The sequence below is a fragment of the Rhinopithecus bieti genome, unplaced genomic scaffold, assembly GCF_001698545.2.
Source record: "Rhinopithecus bieti isolate Rb0 unplaced genomic scaffold, ASM169854v2 scaffold_18353, whole genome shotgun sequence".
NCBI lineage: Eukaryota > Metazoa > Chordata > Mammalia > Primates > Cercopithecidae > Rhinopithecus > Rhinopithecus bieti.
The window spans coordinates 94,550-116,362 of NW_016809465.1; the positions used below are offsets into that span (position 1 = coordinate 94,550).

General features: G+C 37.9%; 1 protein-coding gene across 1 annotated transcript in view; it reads right to left on the reverse strand.

Moving 5' to 3' along the window:
* PLD1 (phospholipase D1) overlaps positions 1–21,813 on the reverse strand; it is a gene marked incomplete at its 3' end in the record, with an annotated part of 205,359 nt that overhangs the window by 91,718 nt on the left and 91,828 nt on the right. The window contains exons 9-11 of the mRNA XM_017889473.1: positions 13,623–13,775; positions 9,246–9,395; positions 8,448–8,531 (exon numbers count right to left, since the gene is read on the reverse strand). Coding sequence (XP_017744962.1) covers positions 8,448–8,531; positions 9,246–9,395; positions 13,623–13,775 — 387 coding nt within the window. The remainder of the gene's footprint in view (positions 1–8,447; positions 8,532–9,245; positions 9,396–13,622; positions 13,776–21,813) is intronic.

Genomic DNA, 21,813 nt, shown 5'->3' on the forward strand with positions numbered 1-21,813 from the left:
ACTTAAAGTATAATAATAATAATAACAATAAAAAGAGATTAAAAGAAATCAATGTTATGCTCTATTTCATTCAGTTAAAGAAAATAAAAACCCAGAGATAAAGTTTCCAAAGGAAACATTATTGGGTAAAATAAATAAGTAAACAGACAAATGGAGAGTTTGGACAGTGTAAGTAGTTGCATATTTAATTTAGAGTAGAAAACAAACTCAAAAGTAATCTATGTCCAAACAAGCAAACAAACAAAGCACAGCAATTGATCAGAAAAGATCAAAGAAGCATTAAAAAGAAATCTGCTTTAAAATAGTAAAATGCATTGCTGTCCACTGCTAGTTCACCAAAAATGAGAGATATCCAACAACATATACACAATTGCAATTTTTTGATGTATACATTAAATATGGGCTCAAAGAGCTTCAGTTTGGGGGAGACTTTTAATGTTATACTCTGCAATTAAGTCTTTATCATCATTTATTTCATTTAATCCACAAACATGTATACCCTTGTATGCTGAGCATTCCACTAGATACTTTGAAGAATCTTAACATAGCTCTCACGGAGCCCTCAATTTTGAGGATAACACATAAAAAGAAAAAAAGATTTTGTTATATCATGCTATAAACAAAGTATAAACCATGGCTGCACAGCAAGAAGAAAGCAGCTATAACTTACCAAGCATTATTATGTAAGGGTCTTTACTCACTTGTAAACAAAGTTATTGTTTAATATTACATTTAATTGAATCTAGGACACCAGTGATTGTAGGATGCATCGTTACTGCATGTACCACTAAGAGAGAAAAAATCATGACGACTGTAACTGTAAGAGTGTAAGATGCTTCCTGATTTCAGAGATGTTAAAACATACCTCTAAGTGTACCACTTAGAAGATTTAATTACTTTAAATGCTTACATGAGAAAACAAAAAATTAAAATTATTGATCAGACTTTCCATTTATAAAAGACAGAAAAAGAAGATATTAAACCCAAAGCAAGAAGATGAGAGAATAATAAATATAAGAGCAGAACTTGATGAAACATAAAACTGAAAAAACACAGAAAGAATTCAATGAAACTAGATGTTGACTCTTTGAAATATCAATAAAATTTGTGAATTTCTAGCAAGGCTAAAAAACATGACAAAAAATGATTGAAAGGATGGGCTCACATCTATAATCCCAGCACTTTGACAGGCTAAAATGGGAGGATTGCGTAAGCCCAGGAGTTTGAGACCAGCCTGGGAAACATAGTAAGACCCTGTGTCTATGAAAAAATTTTAAAAATTAGCCAGGCATGGTTGTTTATGTCTGTAGTTCCAGCTACTCGGGGGGCTGAGGTAGGAGGATTGCTTGAACCTAGAAGGTTGAAGCTGCAGTGAGCCATCATCACGTCAATGCACTTCAACCTGGGCAACAGAAGAAGACCCTGTCTCAAAGAAAAAAAAAAAAGAGTGAAAGGGAATCACTATAGGGCCTAGAAGCATTAAATTATATTAAATGAATAATAACTATTAAAAATAACTGTATGCCAATATTTGTGGTAATTTAAATAAACGTATTCCTTGAATAAAATATTTTCATAATGAAAATAAAAAGAAATTGATACTGACTTCATAGCTACTGAAAACTGAATGTGTAATTAAAACTTTCCCAAAGGGAAAACTACAGACTCTACCAACTTTACAGAATTTATTAAATATTTGAATTTTATCAAATATTTAAGAAAGAAATGATGTTAGTACTACCTAAATTCTTCCAATAAACAAAGGAGGGAACACTTACTATCTTATTTAATGAGGTCAGCATTATCCTCATACTAAAACCAAATAAAGACAATGCAAGAAAAGAAAACTAAAGAACATCCTTTATGATCACAGAAGTAAAATATTTACCAAAACACAGCAACTTACAAAAATAATGATCAAGTGGGATTATCCTAAGATACAAGGTTGGTTTAAAAGTTGGAAATCAAGCTGGACGTGGTGGCTCACGCCTGTAATCCCAGCACTTTGGGAGGCCGAGGCGGGCGGATCACGAGGTCAGGAGATCGAGACCATCCTGGTTAACACGGTGAAACCCCGTCTCTACTAAAAATACAAAAAATTAGCCGGGTGTAGTGGTGCGTGCCTGTAGTCCCAGCTACTCGGAGGCTGAGGCAGGAGAATGCCGTGAACCCAGGAGGCAGAGCTTGCAGTGAGTCGAGATGGTGCCACTGCACTCCAGCCTGAGTGACAAAGCGAGACTCTGTCTCAAAAAACAAACAAACAAACAAACAAAGAAACAAAAAGTTGGAAATCAATGTAATTCACCACAGTAACAACAAAAAGGAGAAAAATATTATTATTTCAACAAATGCAGAAGAAATTAAGAAATTCAATATCCATTAACAATAAATACTCCCAACAAGTTAGAAATAGAAAAAAACTTCCTCAGTGTAGTAAAGGGTACTTATAAAAAATCTATCTCTAACATCATTCATAATATAACAAAACTGCATGCTTTACTCTGAAGATTAGAAACAGGGCATAGATGTTCATTCTCACCACTTTCATTCAACATTTTACTGGTGATAACTAGCCAATGTAACAAGGCAAGAAAATAAAATACAAAGCATACAGATTAGAAGAGAAGAAGTAAAACTGTCTTTATTCATAGATCACATAATCATTACAGGACAATCCTAAGCAATCTACAAAAAAGCTATTAGCACTAATAAATTAATTTAGCAAGGTCACAAGCTATAAGGTAAATACACAAAAATCAATTGCATTTCTAGCTCTGTATGGAAAATGAATTTTAAAATATCATTTATGATAATATCAAAAAACATAAAATACTCAGTGAAAATTTTAACAAAATATGTATAAGACCTATAGCTAGAAAAATACAAAATATTGCTGAGAAAATTACATAAGAGCTAAATAAGTGGAAGCCTCAATATAGAAAAGAAGAACAGAATTTGAAGTACCACCTAGCCAGTGATAAGTTTAACAATTTTCCCCTTTGATTCCTTGACTTGGAGGGAAAACTTGGAAACAGGCATCGGCACAGAGATAACTTCAAAAATCCTCTAGTTCAGACTTGGAGAGAATGAAAAGGATCTCTGGTAGTGACAGGGCTGCAGTGGAGAGCCCAAAGTTACTAAAACCTCTGAGGCAGGGGAAATTTCCTCACCAATGGCGATATAAATACGCCTGGCTTGGCTTTGGACATGGGTGCCATCAGAGAAAGCACATGGCAGAGCACAGTAAATAAAAACCCATCTTTCAGGCTAGAAGGCTACCCTTAGGGAAGCCATGGGAAACTAAAAACAGGGGAGAGGAGCTCAGAAAAGCAGCTCCATAAAGCTGTTTCTGATTTTCTGGCTCACTCCCAAGCTGTCTATGCATGGATTTCATCCTAAACATCACACCAAAGAGGCTGAGAACTGAACTGAGGAACAGACCACCATCCAAGTCTCAGACTGGCCACTAGGTGGCACACATATGGGACAGACCTGAATAGCACCGCAAAGGCATTAACAACAAAACCGACATTAAAACAACACTCATAAAAGGCTGGTTGGAACTTTAAGCCTGAATTGAAATTGGTAAATTGCCCGCTAACACAAAAATACTAACATTCTCCATAGGATTCAAACAAGACTCAGAGTCTTATAACATAATAATAAAATTTTCTAGAATACAGTACAAGTACCCGGCACACAAAGAACTAGAAAAAAAAAAAAAAATCTTAACCTTGTACGGAAAAGGGAATCAGCAGATGTCAATATCAAGACAATGTGGATATTGAAATTACCTACTTAAGGCTATGTCAGATATTATAAAAATGCTCTAAGTAAGGGTGAACACTCCTAAAATGAATGAAAAGACAAAAAAAGTCTTACAGAAAAAGATATAAAGAAGGACCAAATAAAATTTTCAAAGTGAAAACACAATTACCAAAACACTAGAAAACAAAAGCAAACAATAAATCCCCCAAACCTCACAGGATAGGCTCCATACCAGAATGGAGATCATAGAGCAGCAGTCCTCAACCTTTTTGGCACCAGAAACCAGTTTCATGGAAGACAATTTTTCCATGGGTGGGAATGAGGGGGAAGGATAATTTCTGGATGAAACTGTTGCACCTCAGATAGGCCAGCAGGCACCGTATAGACTCTCATAAGGAACAGGCAGCCTCTATCCCTCACATGCATAGTTCACAATAGGGTTCCTCTTCCTAGGAGAATCTAATGCTGCGGCTGATCTGACAGGAGGCGGAGCTCAGGCAGTAATTCTCATGCTCACTACCTCCCCCTACAACCTCCGGCTCATCTGCGGTGTGGCCTGGTTCCTAACAGTCTGGAGACTGGTTTGGTTTGGAGGTTGGGGACCCTGTCATAGAGGAAGGAGTCAATGAATTTGACAAATAAATAAGACACTATTTGTGTCATTGGAGATTCAGAAAGAGGAGAGAAAGAGGAAAGTTCAGAAAAAAATGTGTAAAGAAATAATGGCTAACAATTTCTTAAATTTGGCAAAAGATATAAAACTACAGATTCAGGAAGCTCAGAGAACCCTAAATAGGATAAACACAAACATCATAACCAAACTCCTGAAAACTAAAGACAGAAGGAAAATATTGAAACCACTCAGAGGAAAAATAACACATTACTTAGAGGGGAACAATCTATTCAAGTGACAGAGAATTTCTCAACAGAAAGAATGGAGGCCAGAGTGAAATGGGACAACCACTTTAACTAGCATGTACAAATACCTCTTACAACTAAATAAGAAGACTGACAACATCTCTCTCTCAAAAAAAGGGAAAAGATTTGAACAGTTAAACAAATGTCCAAATATCACATGAAAATTTGCTCATTGTGAAATGATGTTGCTGATACAAGCTAAAATCATAATAAAACACTATTGTATACCCTTTGAAATAAAGACTGATAACACCAAGGGCTAGCAATTATGTGGAAGAATTGTAACTCTCATACATTGCTGGTGAAAATGTAAAATGGTACAACTTTGGAAAACACTACATTTAGCTCTTAGTATTGATAAAATGTGGTGAATTAAGTCTATTTCCTAAGATAGGTGTCAACAAACTATAGCTCACAAGTCAAATGTTGCCCATAGACTGTTTTAGCATGGCCTGTGAGCTAAGAATGGTTTTTATATTTTTAAAGAGTTGTAAAAAAAATATGCTTCAGAGACCGTACGTGATTTGAAAATCTTAAAAAAATATTTACTCTCTGGCTCTTTAAGGAAAAGTTTACTAACCATTTTGAAAGTCAGTGGCTTTCAAACTTTTAAACTTTTGTACCATAAACTGCAGAAAGAAATACATTATACCCCAAACCAACAGCCAGTCGATCAGTCTGTCTGTTTATCTATCTACAACCGAAATAAAAGTTTCCAAAATTAGTGGCTCTTATTACCACTTACATTGTACCCTTCCTTTCTTTTCCCTTCCCTTCCCTATCCTATCCTATGCCATTCTGTTTTTTAAAAAAATACTGGTCACAATCTACTAAATTATTTTAATAAACAATTACTAAAGAGGCTCAACCCATCATTTGAAAAACACTAACAATATTGAAACTGTCTGGACGGAGGGAGGGAGGGAGGGAACAAAAGAACAAAGGGACTCAAATGGCGCATTTCCGGGTTCTTCATTGTCAACTTTCCCGTGCCCGGGAAAGACACAGGTCAACTGCGCAGGTGCAGTCTGACCTCTGACAGAGAAAATCGAAACCTACCTAGCCACGCCTACCGCCCCCGCCCCCGACCCGCCTATGTCCCGCCCACTGCCCTCACACTCCCAGGCCCAGGACATAAAAGCCGCTGGGGGGGCGGGGGGAACACGGCACGAACTTCCTCAGCCCCTCCTCCTACGCAGGACCCAGGAACCTCGTCCGACAGCGCCAGAGCGACTTCCTCGGCCTCTGCCGCCAGAGACCGGTGAGCCTCGCTTCCTCTTTCTTTACATTGGCTACCTAATAAAGTTTCCTTTTTTATCTTGCCTACTTGCCTTTTCCTCTGGCGCCGGCTCTAGTGGTCGCATAAAACAAATCAGAAACCAACTTAAAGAAAGTTGCATTTAAAACCAACTTAAATACATTGAAAACATGTATTCTTTTACCTAGAATAGTCTCTGTTTGTGAGCCAGTTAGTAATGCAGTGCTGATTTATTTTCTTTATAACCTTTGTCTCCAGCTCAACCTTTGTCTCTTCTGTTTCTCTACCTTTTACAAAATCCCTCTTTTAAAAATCTCTGTTCATTGATTTTTCCTTTGTATTCTCCTGTTTTCTTAATCCTATTTCTGACACATTTAACATACAGACTCCATACAGAGACTGTGGCAGATAACCCCACTCTCTCAGGTCTACGCATATTAGGGTTTGGTTAAGTTTCTGAATGCTCCTTTTTGCAATATGCTTGTACAACAAGAATTTTCTTTACTTGTTTGAGAGAAGTTACTGTGAAGGTTTTATTTCTAATGATGTGTTGTAATAAAATGGTATCCTAGTGCAGTCATGAAAAAATAAATAACCTCCCAATTCATTCTCTTGCTGAAAGTAGAGAGGAAAACATTCAGGGTTCCATCTCTGTACATGTTTAATTGAATCAACCTAAATGACCATCAATGGTAGACTGGATAAAGAAAATGTGGCACATATACACCACAGAATACAATGCAGCCATGAAAAAGAATGAGATCATGTCCTTTGCAGCAACATGGATGGAGCTGAAGGCCATTATCCTTAGCAAACTAACACAGCAACAGAAAACCAAATACAACATGTTCTCACTTATAAGTGGAAGCTAAATGATGAGAACACATGGACACGTACAAGGGAACAACACACACTAGGGCCTTTCAAGGGTAGAGGGAGAGGATCAGGAAAAGTAACTAGTGGGTACTAGACTTAATACCTGGGTGATAAAATAATCCATACAACAAATTCCCATGCTACAAGTTTACCTATTTAACAAACCTGTAATTGTACCCCTGAATTTAAAAGTTAAAAAAATTTTGGTGTTCAGATACAAAGCACGAAAATCTAGACTCAATGGAAAAATTATTTTTAGTCTCTCTCACATCTTCACGAAACTTTCAGAAATATTTTTTTAAAGAATATAGTACTCACTGGCACAAATTTATTATCACAAGTGTTTATAAAATATTCAACCAAATAAATAGCTCCTAAGTATGAAACATTTTTTCTTCCTGGTAACTGACTGAAAAGAGAAAATTTGGCAAGAATAGAAAGAGCAGAATTAAGCTCCTCCACAAGCATGAGCATGCTGGCCACCACATACCCCGTCTATCCCCTCTAGATCAGTGATTCCCAGCTGACAGGGATCTTGCATCCTCTCCCAACCCCAACCAGGGAACATCTAGCAATGGATGAAGATATTTTGGTGGTCACAACTGGGAACTTACTACTGGTAGCTAGTGGATGTCACTAAACATCCTACAATGCATAGGAGAGCCCCCTGAAACAAAGAATTATCTGGCCCCAAATGTCAACAGGGCCAAGGTTAAGAAAGCATGCCTTAGCATTATAGATTTCCAGACAACTGAAGCAAAAGATGTGTTCCCATTCTTGAATTAGATACTGATACTGCCCACAAAACCTAGAATTAGAAGGGAATAAATTATGATATATTAACAGTTCATGTAAGGTACCTTTTGGAAGAAAACTGGATAAGGGGCAATTCAGGCAACTACTAATAAGTTCCCAGAAGGAAAACACATTTTAGACATTTTCATTTCCATCATAGCCAGTGTTAGCATGTGTAATGGGTTTTAGCTTTCCAGGCAGATAAATGATTGGAACTGAAGTCAGACTAGACTGCCTACACCAACTACAGGAGTAAATTTCCCAAGAGCTAAATGAGTTTCAGATATGAGGCTTCTGGTGACTTTAATAAGCATAGCAACTCTTACGGACACTTTTTTAAGGTGGTCACAAAGTTGAAACCAGATGTATCTCTAGAACAGCTGACGAGGCCTAGTCATTACAGAGGATATTTTTACAGTTAACAGGCAAGTGGAACTATTTCAACATCAAAAGCGACAATTTAGAAGAAGTATACTCACTGGCCCTCATGACAGACATACCAAAATTAGAAAAAGACACCCAAAGACACCATTACCTCTGTAGGTGTACTTGCATTACAGCATAATCTTTACTGACATGAATACATGGAAGTCTGCTTCCAAATGCAAATATAAAACCTAATTGTTCAAACTAAGTATTTTATGAATATTGTTGAGGCCAAGGTTTTTGAAAAGGCCTTTCACTGAAGGCTTAGTCAATTGGTTGAGACTCTGGCCAAACCATCCAGAGATACTGCTAATTTTCATATGTGTAATTCTTGAACAGCACTATACCACTGTACATTTCTAAACATAGAAACTTCCAGAAAAAATTCCCAGGGACAAATACTAACCACCAATCTGTGATAAAAATCTCTTCATTTGCCTCTTCCATTGCATTTGCCACATCTTCAAAATATCCTTTGGCATTAACATACCTGAAAGACAAGTTTATTGTTCCTTTTTGTTATTAAAAAAGAAAATAAAAGAAACTTATCTTATGGTAAAGCAAAACATGGAAGCCACTGCCTAGAGTCTCCACATAACACATAATCATCATTGACTTTGTGTACCTGCAAAACAAGGATTGAAAATACCAAGTTTCCTCTGCTGCCTAGGAAGGGCAGTAAGTGGTAAGCAGCCTGATTTTTCTCTGCTTAGAGAACAACAAATTTATTGAGCTTCATCATCATAAGGACCCAGATGAATTCTCCTATCCTGTTGAACTCACATACAGTTTTTCTTCTGAGACTGAAAACAAATTAGCTTCCAGTCCACGGGTAGAAAAACATGCTAAGCGTGACTTTATTTAAAAGAAATATCTAGCAAGTAAATACTTTTCCTAAATTAGGGCTAATGACTTAAATAAACCTTCCATTTGCGTCATTAAAGAAATGTATGAAGTTAGCTTTAAAATTCAAACTTCAAACTCTAAAGCTAGCTAAGTTCACTGTGAAAAATCTTAAAAGCAACAATTGAAAAACTACTATATAATCAGGTAGTCCCATAATTATCACAAAAAGAGAAGCCTTGTTAAGTATAATGCATAATCTTTCACAGTTTTGAAAATTGATTCCAGGTGAATTTAGGACAGTGTAATATTAGATGCTAGGACTGCCTTGGCAGGCTTAGAGCAGTAATAACTAACTTACCATTTAGCTAAAGCATTCTCTTGGATAGCAGCATATGACCCAAATCGATGATCTTTGAGAAAGTTGGTGCCATGTTTCTGGATGAATTCTTCTATAGCCCCTCCCCACCAACGAGCATGTCTATAGCTGTTGCATTTTAAAATAAGTGTCCTTTAAAGAGAAAGCAGAAAGTTGAAAAGAATGGTCACTCTGTTCTATCTCATGCTCTTTTTTATTTGGTAGTATACCAAACATAAACTGAAAATTTTAGACAAAGAACATGAAGAAAGCAGGCATTTAACATTTTTTAGTAGTATTTCTAGAAATATATTCAATATAACAAAAATAAATGTTCAGGTTACTTATTCATTAACTCATGCAAACATGCATAAATGTACTTACCATAGACCTAGAGCTGCGTGCTAGGCCATGAGGAGGATAAAGAAAGAGGGGTAAGGTGAGGATCTACTTTTAAGTGTTAGTTAGAGAGCTGTTGGCTCCTGTAGAGCAGTGGTCCCCAACTTTTTTTGGCACCGGGGACAGGCTTGTGGAAGGCAATTTTTCCACAGATGATAGGGGGTAGTTTCGAGATGAAACTGTCCCACCTCAGGTCATCACGAGGTGACATGATTCTCATGAGGAGCGCGCAGCCCAGATCCTGCCCATGTGCAATCCACAATAGGGTTCGGGCTCCTGTGAGAATCTGATGCCGTGGCTGATCTGACCGGAGGCCGCAACTCAGGTGGTAATGCTCCCTCGCCCACTGCTCACCTCCTGCTGTGCGGCGCAGTTCTGAATAGGCCATGGACTGGTACCCCGAGGGGGTTGGGGATCTCTGCTCTAGAGGACACTTCCCTTTGTGCCCTCTAGTATCCATTCCCTCAGCTTCTGGAAATATCATCCCAATTGTGCTTCGTGACAGCCATCCCTTCTCTTCAACAAAGCTAAGCAAAATGGCATATTCCATCTTCCTGGTCCCAGAAGGTGGTTCTGGCATGAATATGTTGTGCGTTTTCTGTTTCATTAATCGTGGGAAAACTGTTCTTTTTTGTTTGTTTCTTTTGTTTTTTGAGACGGAGTTTTGCTCTTCTTGCCCAGGCTGGAGTGCAATGGCATGATCTCGGCTCACTGCAACCTCCACCTCCCGGGTTCAAGTGATTCTCCTGTCTCAGCCTCCCAAGTAGCTGGGATTACAGGCATGCACCTCCATGGCCCAGCTAATTTTGTATTTTTAGTAGAGACGGGTTTCTCCATGTTGGTCAGGCTAGTCTTGAACTCCCAAACCTCAGGTGATCTGCCTGCGTTGGCCTCCCAAAGTGCTGGGATTACAGACATGAGCCACCGTGCTGGCTTTTTTTTTTTTTTTTTTTTTTTTTNTTTTGTTTTTTGAGACGGAGTTTTGCTCTTCTTGCCCAGGCTGGAGTGCAATGGCATGATCTCGGCTCACTGCAACCTCCACCTCCCGGGTTCAAGTGATTCTCCTGTCTCAGCCTCCCAAGTAGCTGGGATTACAGGTATGCACCTCCATGGCCCAGCTAATTTTGTATTTTTAGTAGAGACGGGTTTCTCCATGTTGGTCAGGCTAGTCTTGAACTCCCAAACCTCAGGTGATCTGCCTGCGTTGGCCTCCCAAAGTGCTGGGATTACAGACATGAGCCACCGTGCTGGCTTTTTTTTTTTTTTTTTTTTTTTTGAAATGGAGTCTTATTCTGTCACCGGGCTGGAGTGCAGTGGTGCAATCTCAGCTCATTGCAACCTCTGCCTCCTGGGTTCAAGCAGTTCTCCTGCGTCAGCCTCGCAAGTAGCTCGGACTACAGGCAAGCACCACCATGCCTGGCTAATTTTTGTATTTTTAGTAGTGACAGGGTTTCACCATATTGGCCAGGCTGGTCTCAAACTCCTGACCTTGTGATCCGCCCACCTTGGCCTCCCAAAGTGCTGGGATTACAGGCGTGAGCTACCACACCTGGCCAGGAAAACTGTTCTTTTGCAATAATAATCAATTAAATATATTGATATCAGAAAAAAAAGGATACTCATGTACATTTGTTCATCCATTCCTATAATAAATGGACATGAGTATCCTTTCAGCCATTCCTGAGCAAATGTGAGGACTTGCTCAGGAATGCCAGGAGGGACTCTCTTGCTTCCACAGAATTTGGTGTGAGTGTGGGAGGTGGCCATCTTGCTACCACAAGGGAATCAGTCACGCTCAACATGGCTGATAAGTTCTCTTCGGTATAAGCCAGTTTGCTTTAGATTTTTCTGTCACTCATAACTAAACGATCCTAAACTCTTACAGAGTTATAAATGCTAAAAAAAAAAAAAAAAAAAAAAAAAAAAAAAAAAAAAAAAAAATTCAGAGTGGATTCCAGAGAGTTTTTTCTTAATGCCAAGTGTCAGAATTCTGCCTACTACTAAGAGGGAAAAATAAGTTACCCAAATTTGAAGTTTGAAGGAAAACAGAGTGTTGGAGCCAGCTGTATCCCTGCCATGTAGGCAGAAATCTACCACCATCCCAATGTAAGAAGACTATGGGTGAGGAGGGAGGTTGCTTTTTTGAGGAAATGCAATGATCCTGATGAGAAGCAGGGAAGGGGGCTGTGTTCACAGATTCTAAAAGAATTATTTATAAAGATTAACCATGTCCAAACTGCTTTCCTCAATATGTCAGAGGTAGATGCTGGCTTTTGTCTGAAAGTCATGAAGCCAGGGAGAGGCTGCTGCTGCTGAGCTGTGAAGACGGGGGAGGAGAGACATGGTGGAGCTGAGAGGAGTGAAGCATCCCCATCGTGTGTGGTAAAGGAGGCACGGATTTCTAGGGATGGAGACAAGAGGGCACAGGAGGTGCCTGGGCTTGACCCATCCTGCAAGCACTACTCCAATTGAGCTAAAAAGCCTCTGAAAAACAGTTATGAGAAGACTTTACAGAAGAGACGAGTAACAAGATAAGACATTATTACAGGATGTGAGTCAGAATCAAGGGGGGGGAAAGAACTATTCCAACCATGGACATAAGAAAAGCAAAGAGAAAGAGGCAAGAAAAAAATGCTGCCTCCATAGAACCTGCAAGGCATATTAGGGAGGAATTTCAAATAAACACAGGAAAATAAATGCCCTTCAAAAATAAGTGGGAAAATTTGGCCTTATTTGATAAAATCATGGGGGGATCTTACACCAGGAAGGAAGGTAATGAAACCTGGATGTGAATGGCCTCATCTGGCATTGACATACGAGTAAGCGAGGGTGGGAAATGCAGATGAAGTGGCCGATAAAGTAAGGGACCAGTGAGAACTGTGGCCAGACTTCTGTGGCTCACTGTGAAACAGGAATGCAGGAGGAAGGTGTAATGGCAGCACCATTATATTTCCAGTCACAATCTTAAAAGTCCCATTCTCATAGAATATCATCAGGAAGTTCAGCATCTTTATATACACATATACATACACACACACACAAACGTAAATTAGTAAGGGAATATGAAGCTATGTTGTGTATGTGTACAGGGAGAAATGCATATATATTCATATACATGATGGTGAATGAACTATGTAGAGACAAATGGATATATATGTATAAAGACACACATACATGATATAACTACAATCTTCCAGAAAGATCACATACACATGTACTAATAAAATCTATAATAAATAAATGTACATGAGTGTCCTTTCAAGATATCTTTCTTGGCCAGGTGGGATGGCTCAGGCCTGTTATCCCAGCACTTTGGAAGGCCGAGGTGGGCAGATCACTTGGGGTCAGGAGTTCGAGACCAGCCTGGCAAACATGGTGAAACTCCATCTCTACCAAAAAATACAAAATTTAGTCGAGTGTGGCAGCGGGTGCCTGTAGTCCCAGCTACTCGGTAGGCTGAAGTAGGAGAATTGCTTGAACCTGAAAGATGGAGGTTGCAGTGAGTGAAGGTTGCAGTGAGCAGAGATTGAGCCACTGCACTTCAGCCTGGGTGACAGAGTGAGACCCTGTCTCAGAGTAAAAGAAGGTGTCTTTCTTAAAATATGTGTGTAACAATTTTTATAAATCAAATCACTCTTTTGGTGTTTTGTTAATTAAAGAATATTGATTTACAAAGTAAAGGTTTCATTTATTTTAAAAATGCTCTAATCTATCTGTTTAGTAAACTGGCAAATTAAGTAGTAATTTCTGTTAACATAGGCAAACACCTACATATGAGATTGTTTGTTCTGACTCTGTTGCACACAGGATACTCTTTAAAATATATACAAGGAAAAAAGCGGTTTCATTACTATTGATTGAGGATGAGCTCTAAATTACAATTTTCTAACCCTTTTTAAACTCCTTTTTTACTTAAGGTTAAGGAAAAAATTGTTTTAAGATATTTTGTAGAAATCTTTTTTAAATATTTGAAACTTGTACCTTGAAAGATTATCAATTCGGAGTCCATATTTCGTTTCTGTCTCCTTCTTCCCCACCTTAATTTTGAATTCTTTGTCTACCAGCAGGACGAAGGCAATGGCACCGCTGTCTGGTTTCATATACAGTAAAAAGGAATCTTTCACTATTAACCATCTGTAAGAAGGTAGTAAGTATTTTAAAAGTTGTATTGAGTAAATAAAATGAGAAGAACTAATTATTATGACAAGTCTTAAGTAATCACTCTGGCAGACTGTAGACATAATTACATTTTCTACATAGGAGATTTATTTATTTTTAATCGCTATGAAACAAAAAACAACAACAAAACCTTTCTATTATGTTTTTCTAAGAAACAGCATAACAAGTAATTCACAGTAATTCATTAGCTCTTTAAACACTAATGGCAAAACTGAAGGAATGTCCCTAATATTGGCAGGTAGCACTCACAGGATGTATGATAGGAAGGGTGTTGCGGGAAGTCAGGAACCTCGAATGGAGGGACCGGCTGAAGCCATGACAGAAGAACACAAATTGTGAAGATTTCATGGACATTTATTAGTTCCCCAAATTAATACTTTTATAATTTCTTACACCTGTCTTTTCTGCAATCTCTGAACATAAATTGTGAAAATTTCATGGACATTTATCACTTCCCCAGTCAATACTCTTGTGATTTCCTATGCCTGTCTTTACTTTAAATCTTAATCCTGTCATCTTTGTAAGCTGAGGATGTATGTTGCCTCAGGATCCTGTGATGATTGCGTTAACTGCACAAATTGTTTAAACAATATAAAATCTGAGCACCTTGATAAAAGAACAGGATAACAGCGATGTTCAGGGAACAAGGGAGATAACCATTAGGTCTGGCTGCCTGAGAGCTGGGCAAAACAGAGCCATATTTCTCTTCTTTCAAAAGCAAATAGGAGAAATATCGCTGAATTCTTTTTCTCAGCAAGGAACAGCCCTGAGAAAGAGAATGCATTGCCAGGGGTAGGTCTCTAAAATGGCTGCTCTGGGAATGTCTGTCTTTTATGGTTGCAGATAAGGGATGAAATAATCCCCCGTCTCCTGTAGCGCTCCCAGGCCTATTAGGATGAGGAAATTCCCACCTAAGTAAATTTTAGTCAGACTCGTCTGCTCTCAAACCCTGTCTCTTGATATGATGTTATCAATGACAATGTGTGCCTGAAACTTCATTAGCAATTTTAATTTTGCCCCGGTCCTGTGATCTTGCCCTGCCTCCATTTGTCTTGTAATATTTTATTACCTTGTGAAGCATGTGGTCTCTGTGACCCACACCCTATTCGTACACTCCCTCCCTTTTGAAAATCACTAATAAAAACTTGCTGGTTTTGCGGCTTAGGGGGCATCACAGAACCTGCTGACATATGATGTCTCCCCCAGATACCCAGCTTTAAAATTTCTCTCTTTTGTACTCTTTCCCTTTATTTCTCAGACTGGCCAACACTTAGGGAAATAGAAAAGAACCTATGTGAAATAACATTGAATTATCGGGGGTGGGTTCCCCCAATAGAAGGGCAAGACCAAGGAAATGGAATCCATTTACAGTGAATGCAAATGGTAACTTCATAAGGCTGCATGTAACAACATGTATTCCTATTTGCCTGCAATTGTAGAGTGATCGACTGAATTATTTGAAAACTGAAGTAACAAAATGGGCATAATAGTGCATATCAAAGTAAAGCACTCTAGGCACTTCCACATTATGGAATAGTAAGGTTGGAACATCTGAATATAAATTAAGTAATACTGTAAATATAGCATGGGAACTCAGTATTTAAAATATATCTATAATCTCTACTGAAATTGGGAATTGCATTATGTTTTAATGGCTTTGTAACTTGGAATTTAATGTAGACAAACTTACATTGACTTCCACATAGTTTCATTTCATTAATTTGTTTTTTAATACATAAGCTATTTCCTTTCTAATAAAAGGGCATAGAGTGGATTTAGGATAACTTACAGCAAAGAACATATGTGGTATGGTTCAAAAAAGGAAAAATGTCAAGGTCACAGAAAGTAAATACCTAAAATACCTAACCACAAAGGTAAATATAATTACAGAGATGACACACTCATGTAGGTATAAGCTTCCTGGTTTTTCTTGTTAAATGAATAAATTAAAGAAATAAGTGGATTTCCTCTAAAACTAAATTCCAAACAAAGTTTCTCATTTGGGACCTAATATAAGACAACTGAACAACATAATGAATAATATTCCCAATAACAATTTTCAAAGCAAATACAGAAATTATACATTTTATAAGAGTTCTTATAACGCTCCTCAAGACAAATACCAAGGCTATGATATCAAAGGGTAACCCAGTTTTCCCAGCACTGTTTACTGAAGAGTGTGTACTTTTTTTTGTAGATACATGGATTAATTTCTGAGTTCTCTATTCTGTTCTACTGGTCGTGTGTCTGTTTTATACCAGTATCATACTGTTTTGGTTACTATAGCTTTGTAATATATTTTGAAGCCAGGTAGTGTGATGCCTCTAGCTTTGGTTTGTTTTTTATTGTTTTTTTGCTCAGGATTGCTTTGACTGCTCAGGGTCTTTTGTGGTTTTATATGAGTTTTAGGATTGTTTTTTCTATTTCTGTGAAAATGTCATTAGTATTTTGATAGGGTTGCACTTAATCTGTAGATTGCTTTGGATGGTATGGTCATTTTAACAGTATTAATTCTTCTGATCCTCTTCAATTTTTTTTTCATTGGTGTCTTGTAGTTGTTCTTTTTACCAGTCATTAGATATTAGGGTAATTTGATGCTTGGCTTTTATTGAAAGCTCTTCTTAATTATGCCATTCATAAAAACTCCTCTGATTTCTTCCCTTTTTCTTTTTTGTCAGTAGATATATTTTTTTTCTTTTAACTTTTACTTTAGACTCAGAGGTACACTTACAGGTTTGTTAAATAGGTAAACTTGTGTCACAGGAGTTTAGTGTACAGATTGCTTCGTCACCCAGGTACTAAGCATAGTATTTGACAGGCATTTTTTTTCTGATTCTTTCCCTCCTCCCACCCGCCACCCTCAAGTAGGCCCTAGTATCTGTTGTTGCCCTCTTTGTGTCCATGAGTTCTTGTTATTTAGCTCCCAGTTATAAGTGAGAACATATGGTATTGGGTTTCCTGTTCCTGTGTTAGTTTGCTAAGGACAATGGCCTCCAGCTCCATCCACATTGCTGCAAAGTACCTGATTTCATATGCTGTGGTGTAGATGTACTACATTTTCTTTATCCAGTCTACCATGGATGGGCATTTAGGTTGATTCCATGTATTTGCTATTGTAAATTGTGCTGCAGTGAAAATACATGTGCATGTGTCTTTATGGTAGAATGATTTATAGTCCTCTGGGTATATACCCAATAATGGAATTGCTGGGTCAAATGGTAATACTGTTTTTAGTTCTTTGGGGAATCATCACACTGTTTTCCACAATGGCTGAACTAATTTATGCTCCAACCAGCAGCATATAAGCATTTCCTTTTTTCTGCAACCTGTTTTTTTTTTTTTGTTTGTTTGTTTTTTGATAGCCATTCTGACTGGTGTGAGATGATATCTCATTGTGGTTTTGATTTGCATTTCTCTAATGATCAGTGATGTTAAGTATTTTTTCAAATGTTTCTTGGCCACATGTATGTCTTCTTTTGAAAAGTGTTTGTTCATGTCCATTGCCTACTTTTTAATGGAATTGTTTGGTTTTGCTTGTAAATTTGTTTAAATTCCTTATAGATACTGGCTATTAGATCTTTGTCAGAAGCACAGTTTGCAAATATTTTCTCGCATTCTGTAGGTTGTCTGTCTACTCTGTTGATAATTTCTTTTGCTGTGCAGAAGCTCTTTAGTTTAATTAGATCCCATTTGTCAATTTTTGATTTTGTTGCAATTACTTTTGGTGTCTTCATCATGAAATCTTTGCCAGTTCCTATGTCCAGAATGGTTTTTCCTAGGTTGTCTTCCAGGGTTTTTACAGTTTTAGGTTTTACGTTTAAGTTTCTAGTCTAACTTGCATTGCATTTTGTATATGGCCTAAGAAAGGGGTCCAGTTTCAATCTTCTGCATATGGCTAGCCAGTTACCCCAGCATCATTTATTAAGGACGAAGTCCTTTTCCCATTGCTTGTTTTTGTCAGCTTTGTTGAAGATCAGATGGTTGTAGGTGTGCAGTATTATTTCTGGGCTCTCTAATTCTGTTCCATTGGTCTATATGTCTGTTTTCGTACCAGTACTGTACTGTATTGGTTACTGTTGCCCTGTAGTGTAGTTTGGAGTCACATAACATCATGTCTCCAGCTTTGTTCTTTTTGCTCAGCATTGCCTTGGCTATTCAGGCTCTTTGTTGGTTCCATTTGAATTTTAAAATAGTTTTTTCTAGTTTTGTGAAGAATGTTATAGGTAGTTTGATAGGAATAGCATTGAATCTGTAGATTGCTTTGGGCATTATGGCCATTTTAATGATATTGTTTCTTCCTATCCATAAACATGGAATATTTTTCCATTTGTTTGTGTTACCTCTGATTTATTTGAGCAGTATTTTGTAATTCTCATTGTAGAGATCTTCCACCTCCCTAGTTAGCTGTATTCCTAGGTATTTTATTCTTTTTGTGGCAATTGTGAATGGGATTGCCTCCCTGATTTGATTGGAAAGCAATCCCATTCACAATTGGCTTGATTGTTGTTGGTGTATAGGAATGCTAGTGATTTTTCTACATTGATTTTGTATCCTGAAACATTGCTGAAGATGTTTATCAGCTGATGGAGCTTTTGGGAAAAGACTATGGAGTTTTCTAGATACAGAATCATGTCATCTACAAACGAGAATAGTTTGACTTCCTCTTTTCCTATTTGGATGCCTTTTATTTCTTTCTCTTGCCTCATTGCTCTGGCCAGGACTTCCAATACTATGTTGAATAGAAATGGTGACAGAGGGCATCCTTGTCTTGGGCCAATGTTCAAGAGGAATGCTTTCAGCTCATCCAGTCAGTATGATGCTGACAGTGGGTTTGTCATATATGGCTCTTATTATTTTTGAAGTATGTTCCTTCAATGCATAGTTTATTAAGGGTTGTTAAAATGAAGGGATGTTGAATTTCATCAAAAGCCTTTCCTGCATCTATTGAGATAATCATGTAGCTTTTACCTTTTGTTCAGTTTATGTGATGAATCAAATTTATCAGTTTGCATATGTTGAACCAACTTTGTAACCCGAGGATAAAGTCTACTTGATCATGGTAGATTGGCTTTTTGATATGCTGTTGGATTGTGGTTTGAAGGAGACTGAGATATAAAAAACCATATAAAAGATGAACAAATCTAGGAGTTGGTTCTTTCAAAAAATTAGTAAGATAAATCAAAACCAGACTAATAAAGAAGAAAAGAGAGAAGATCCAAATAAACACTATTAGAAATGACAAAGAGGACATTGCCATTGATCCCACAGAAATACAAATAACTGTCAGATACTACTATGAACAACTCTATGCACAAAAACTAGAAAACCTACAAGAAACAGATAAATTCCTGCACACATACATCTCCCCCAAGACTGAACCAGGAAGAAACTGAATCCTTGAGTGGACCAATTATCAGCTCTGAATTAGAATCAGTAACAAATAGGCTACCAACCAAAATACAAAAACAAAAAGCCCAGGATCAGGCGATTCACAGCCAAATTCTATAAGGTGTACAAAGAAGAGCTAGTACCATTCCTACTGAAACTATTCCAAACAATTGAGGAGGAAGAACTCCTACCCAACTCATTCTATGAGGCCAGCAGCATCCTAACACCAAAACCTGGCAGAGACACAACACAAAAGAGAAGACTTCAGGCCAATATCTTTTATGAACATAGATGCAAAACACCTCAACAAGATTTTTTTTCTTTCTCAGGAATATATACATCAAGAAATACATCTATCAACCAGCCTTCTAGGAGTCAGCATCATCTGCACAGGGATGAAGTGCTTGCCCTGAAGTCAGCCTCCCTAGGCTCCGATTCTATCTGCCACTCACTGCTTGTGCGAACTTCAGTGATTGAGCATGATGTCGAAATCTATAACATGAGGACAACATAAGACCTATAACATGAGGACCTAACAGTAACATCAAGTTCATAAGTATTCATGAAGGATTAACTGAGATAACTTACGTATTTATGAAGGATTAACTGAGATAACTCATGCACATACTTAGCACAGTGCCTGGCCCCAATACATGCGAACTATTATAACTAACCTTGTTCTAAACCATGTGAGATTATGGTCTGTTTTAAAAAGATACTTTCTGCCTGTGTTACTACTTGTCAATGCATTAAAATGCAGATAAGCCCACTTGAGCCAGCCCTCCCCTTCTCAGCCTCATCTCCTACTGTTGTCTCCCACAAAGTTGGTCAATGTTGGGTCTTCTTTAGACTTGCCAGGTTTCTTCTTTGGGCTCTGTTGTTGCTGTTCCTCTGTCTGAAGACTTTCTTCTAGACAATTCCATGGACAGTCTCTTCTTGTCAATCAAACTTCTCCTTAAAAATCCTTCTACAGGCAGTCTACCAGATCCAAAAAAAGCTATTCTCCACCATCCCTGCCTCATCACCCCAACTCTACTCCATCATGTCCTGCTTTAGCTTCTTTGTTGCACATCTGGAAGTGTTTGTCTTCTTGTTTATTGTCTGTCTTCTACAGTACAGCGTAAGAACCCTGGGAACAGGGAATGTGCCTATCACATCTGCTACTATCTGTCCAATGGCTAGCATTATCTTCTAGCAGCCCAGAGCAAGCTTTCAGGCAAGGCCACCAACTCGCCTAAATAATGGCTGGATGAATGGATTCCAGAGAGTATATAAAACCATTTAGACACTATCACTGTCTAAAAATTTTAATTATTGGTACAGCTCAGAGTTCACTAAACACTAAGTAAGAAAGTGCTAAGAAATTAAAATAATGGCAAAAACCACAATTACTTTTGTACCACCATAATAAATGCTAAATTTATTTCTTAACATCTATATATCTCTTTTTCTTAAGACATTATTTGAGATAAGAAAGTTAACTTCCTAGCAGGTGCAGAGAAGTTGCTCAATAAATGTGCTGTTTAAGCAGATGTTCTATATTGTAGGAAGAAATGTTTTCTCTGTTTGTCTTTTTTTAAACTTACCTCTCAGATAAGGTCATTATGAGACCTGATTGAAAGTTCAATTTCCTTGTTTGCCTTACTACAATTTGTCATAGAATACATTAAAAAGTGATCAGAATGTATTTTTATGGGTACAAGTGAAAAAAAGTTATGAAGGAGTATCACCTTTAAAAGTAAGTCTCATTTAGACATTAATAAAATAGTTGTCTTGGCCAGGTGTTGTGACTCCCACCAGTAATCCCAGCACTTTGGAAGGCCAAGGCGGGCAGACCACTTGAGCTCAGAAGTTCAAGACCAGCCTGGGCAAGATGGCAAAACCCCATCTTTACAAAAAAATACAAAAATTAGCCAGGTGTGGTGGTACGCACCTGTATCCCTGCTACCTGGGGGGCTGAGGTGGGAGGATTGCTTGAGCTCAGGAGGTCGAGGCTGCAGTGAGCCGAGATCGTACCACTGCACTCCAGCCTTAGTGACAAGGTGAGACCCTGTCTCCAAAAAAAAAAAAAAGCCTGTGACTGTGAGAAACTTTCTAAACTAATTTTGTCAACTATACGTTATCATCTATATATGCTTTCTGGTATTTTAAATCCAAAAAATGTGACTCAGAGAATACTTATTATTAATATGAAAGAAAGATGTACACAATTTACAGTGATGGTACATTTCATTCCAGGGAGGATCGTATCTTTTCAGATTGTCCTGGTTGACTTATTATGCAAACTAGTTCAACCATTGTGGAAAACAGTGTGGCGATTCCTCAAGGATCTAGAACTAGAAATACCATTTGACCCAGCCATCCCATTACTAGGGATATACCCAAAGGATTATAAATCATGCTGCTGTAAAGACACATGCACACGTATGTTTATTGTGGCACTATTCACAATAGCAAAGACTTGGAATCAACCCAAATGTCCATCAGTGACAGACTGGATTAAGAAAATGTGGCACATATACACCATGGAATACTATGCAGCCATAAAAAAGGATGAGTTTGCGTCCTTTGTAGGGACATGGATGCAGCTGGAAACCATCATTCT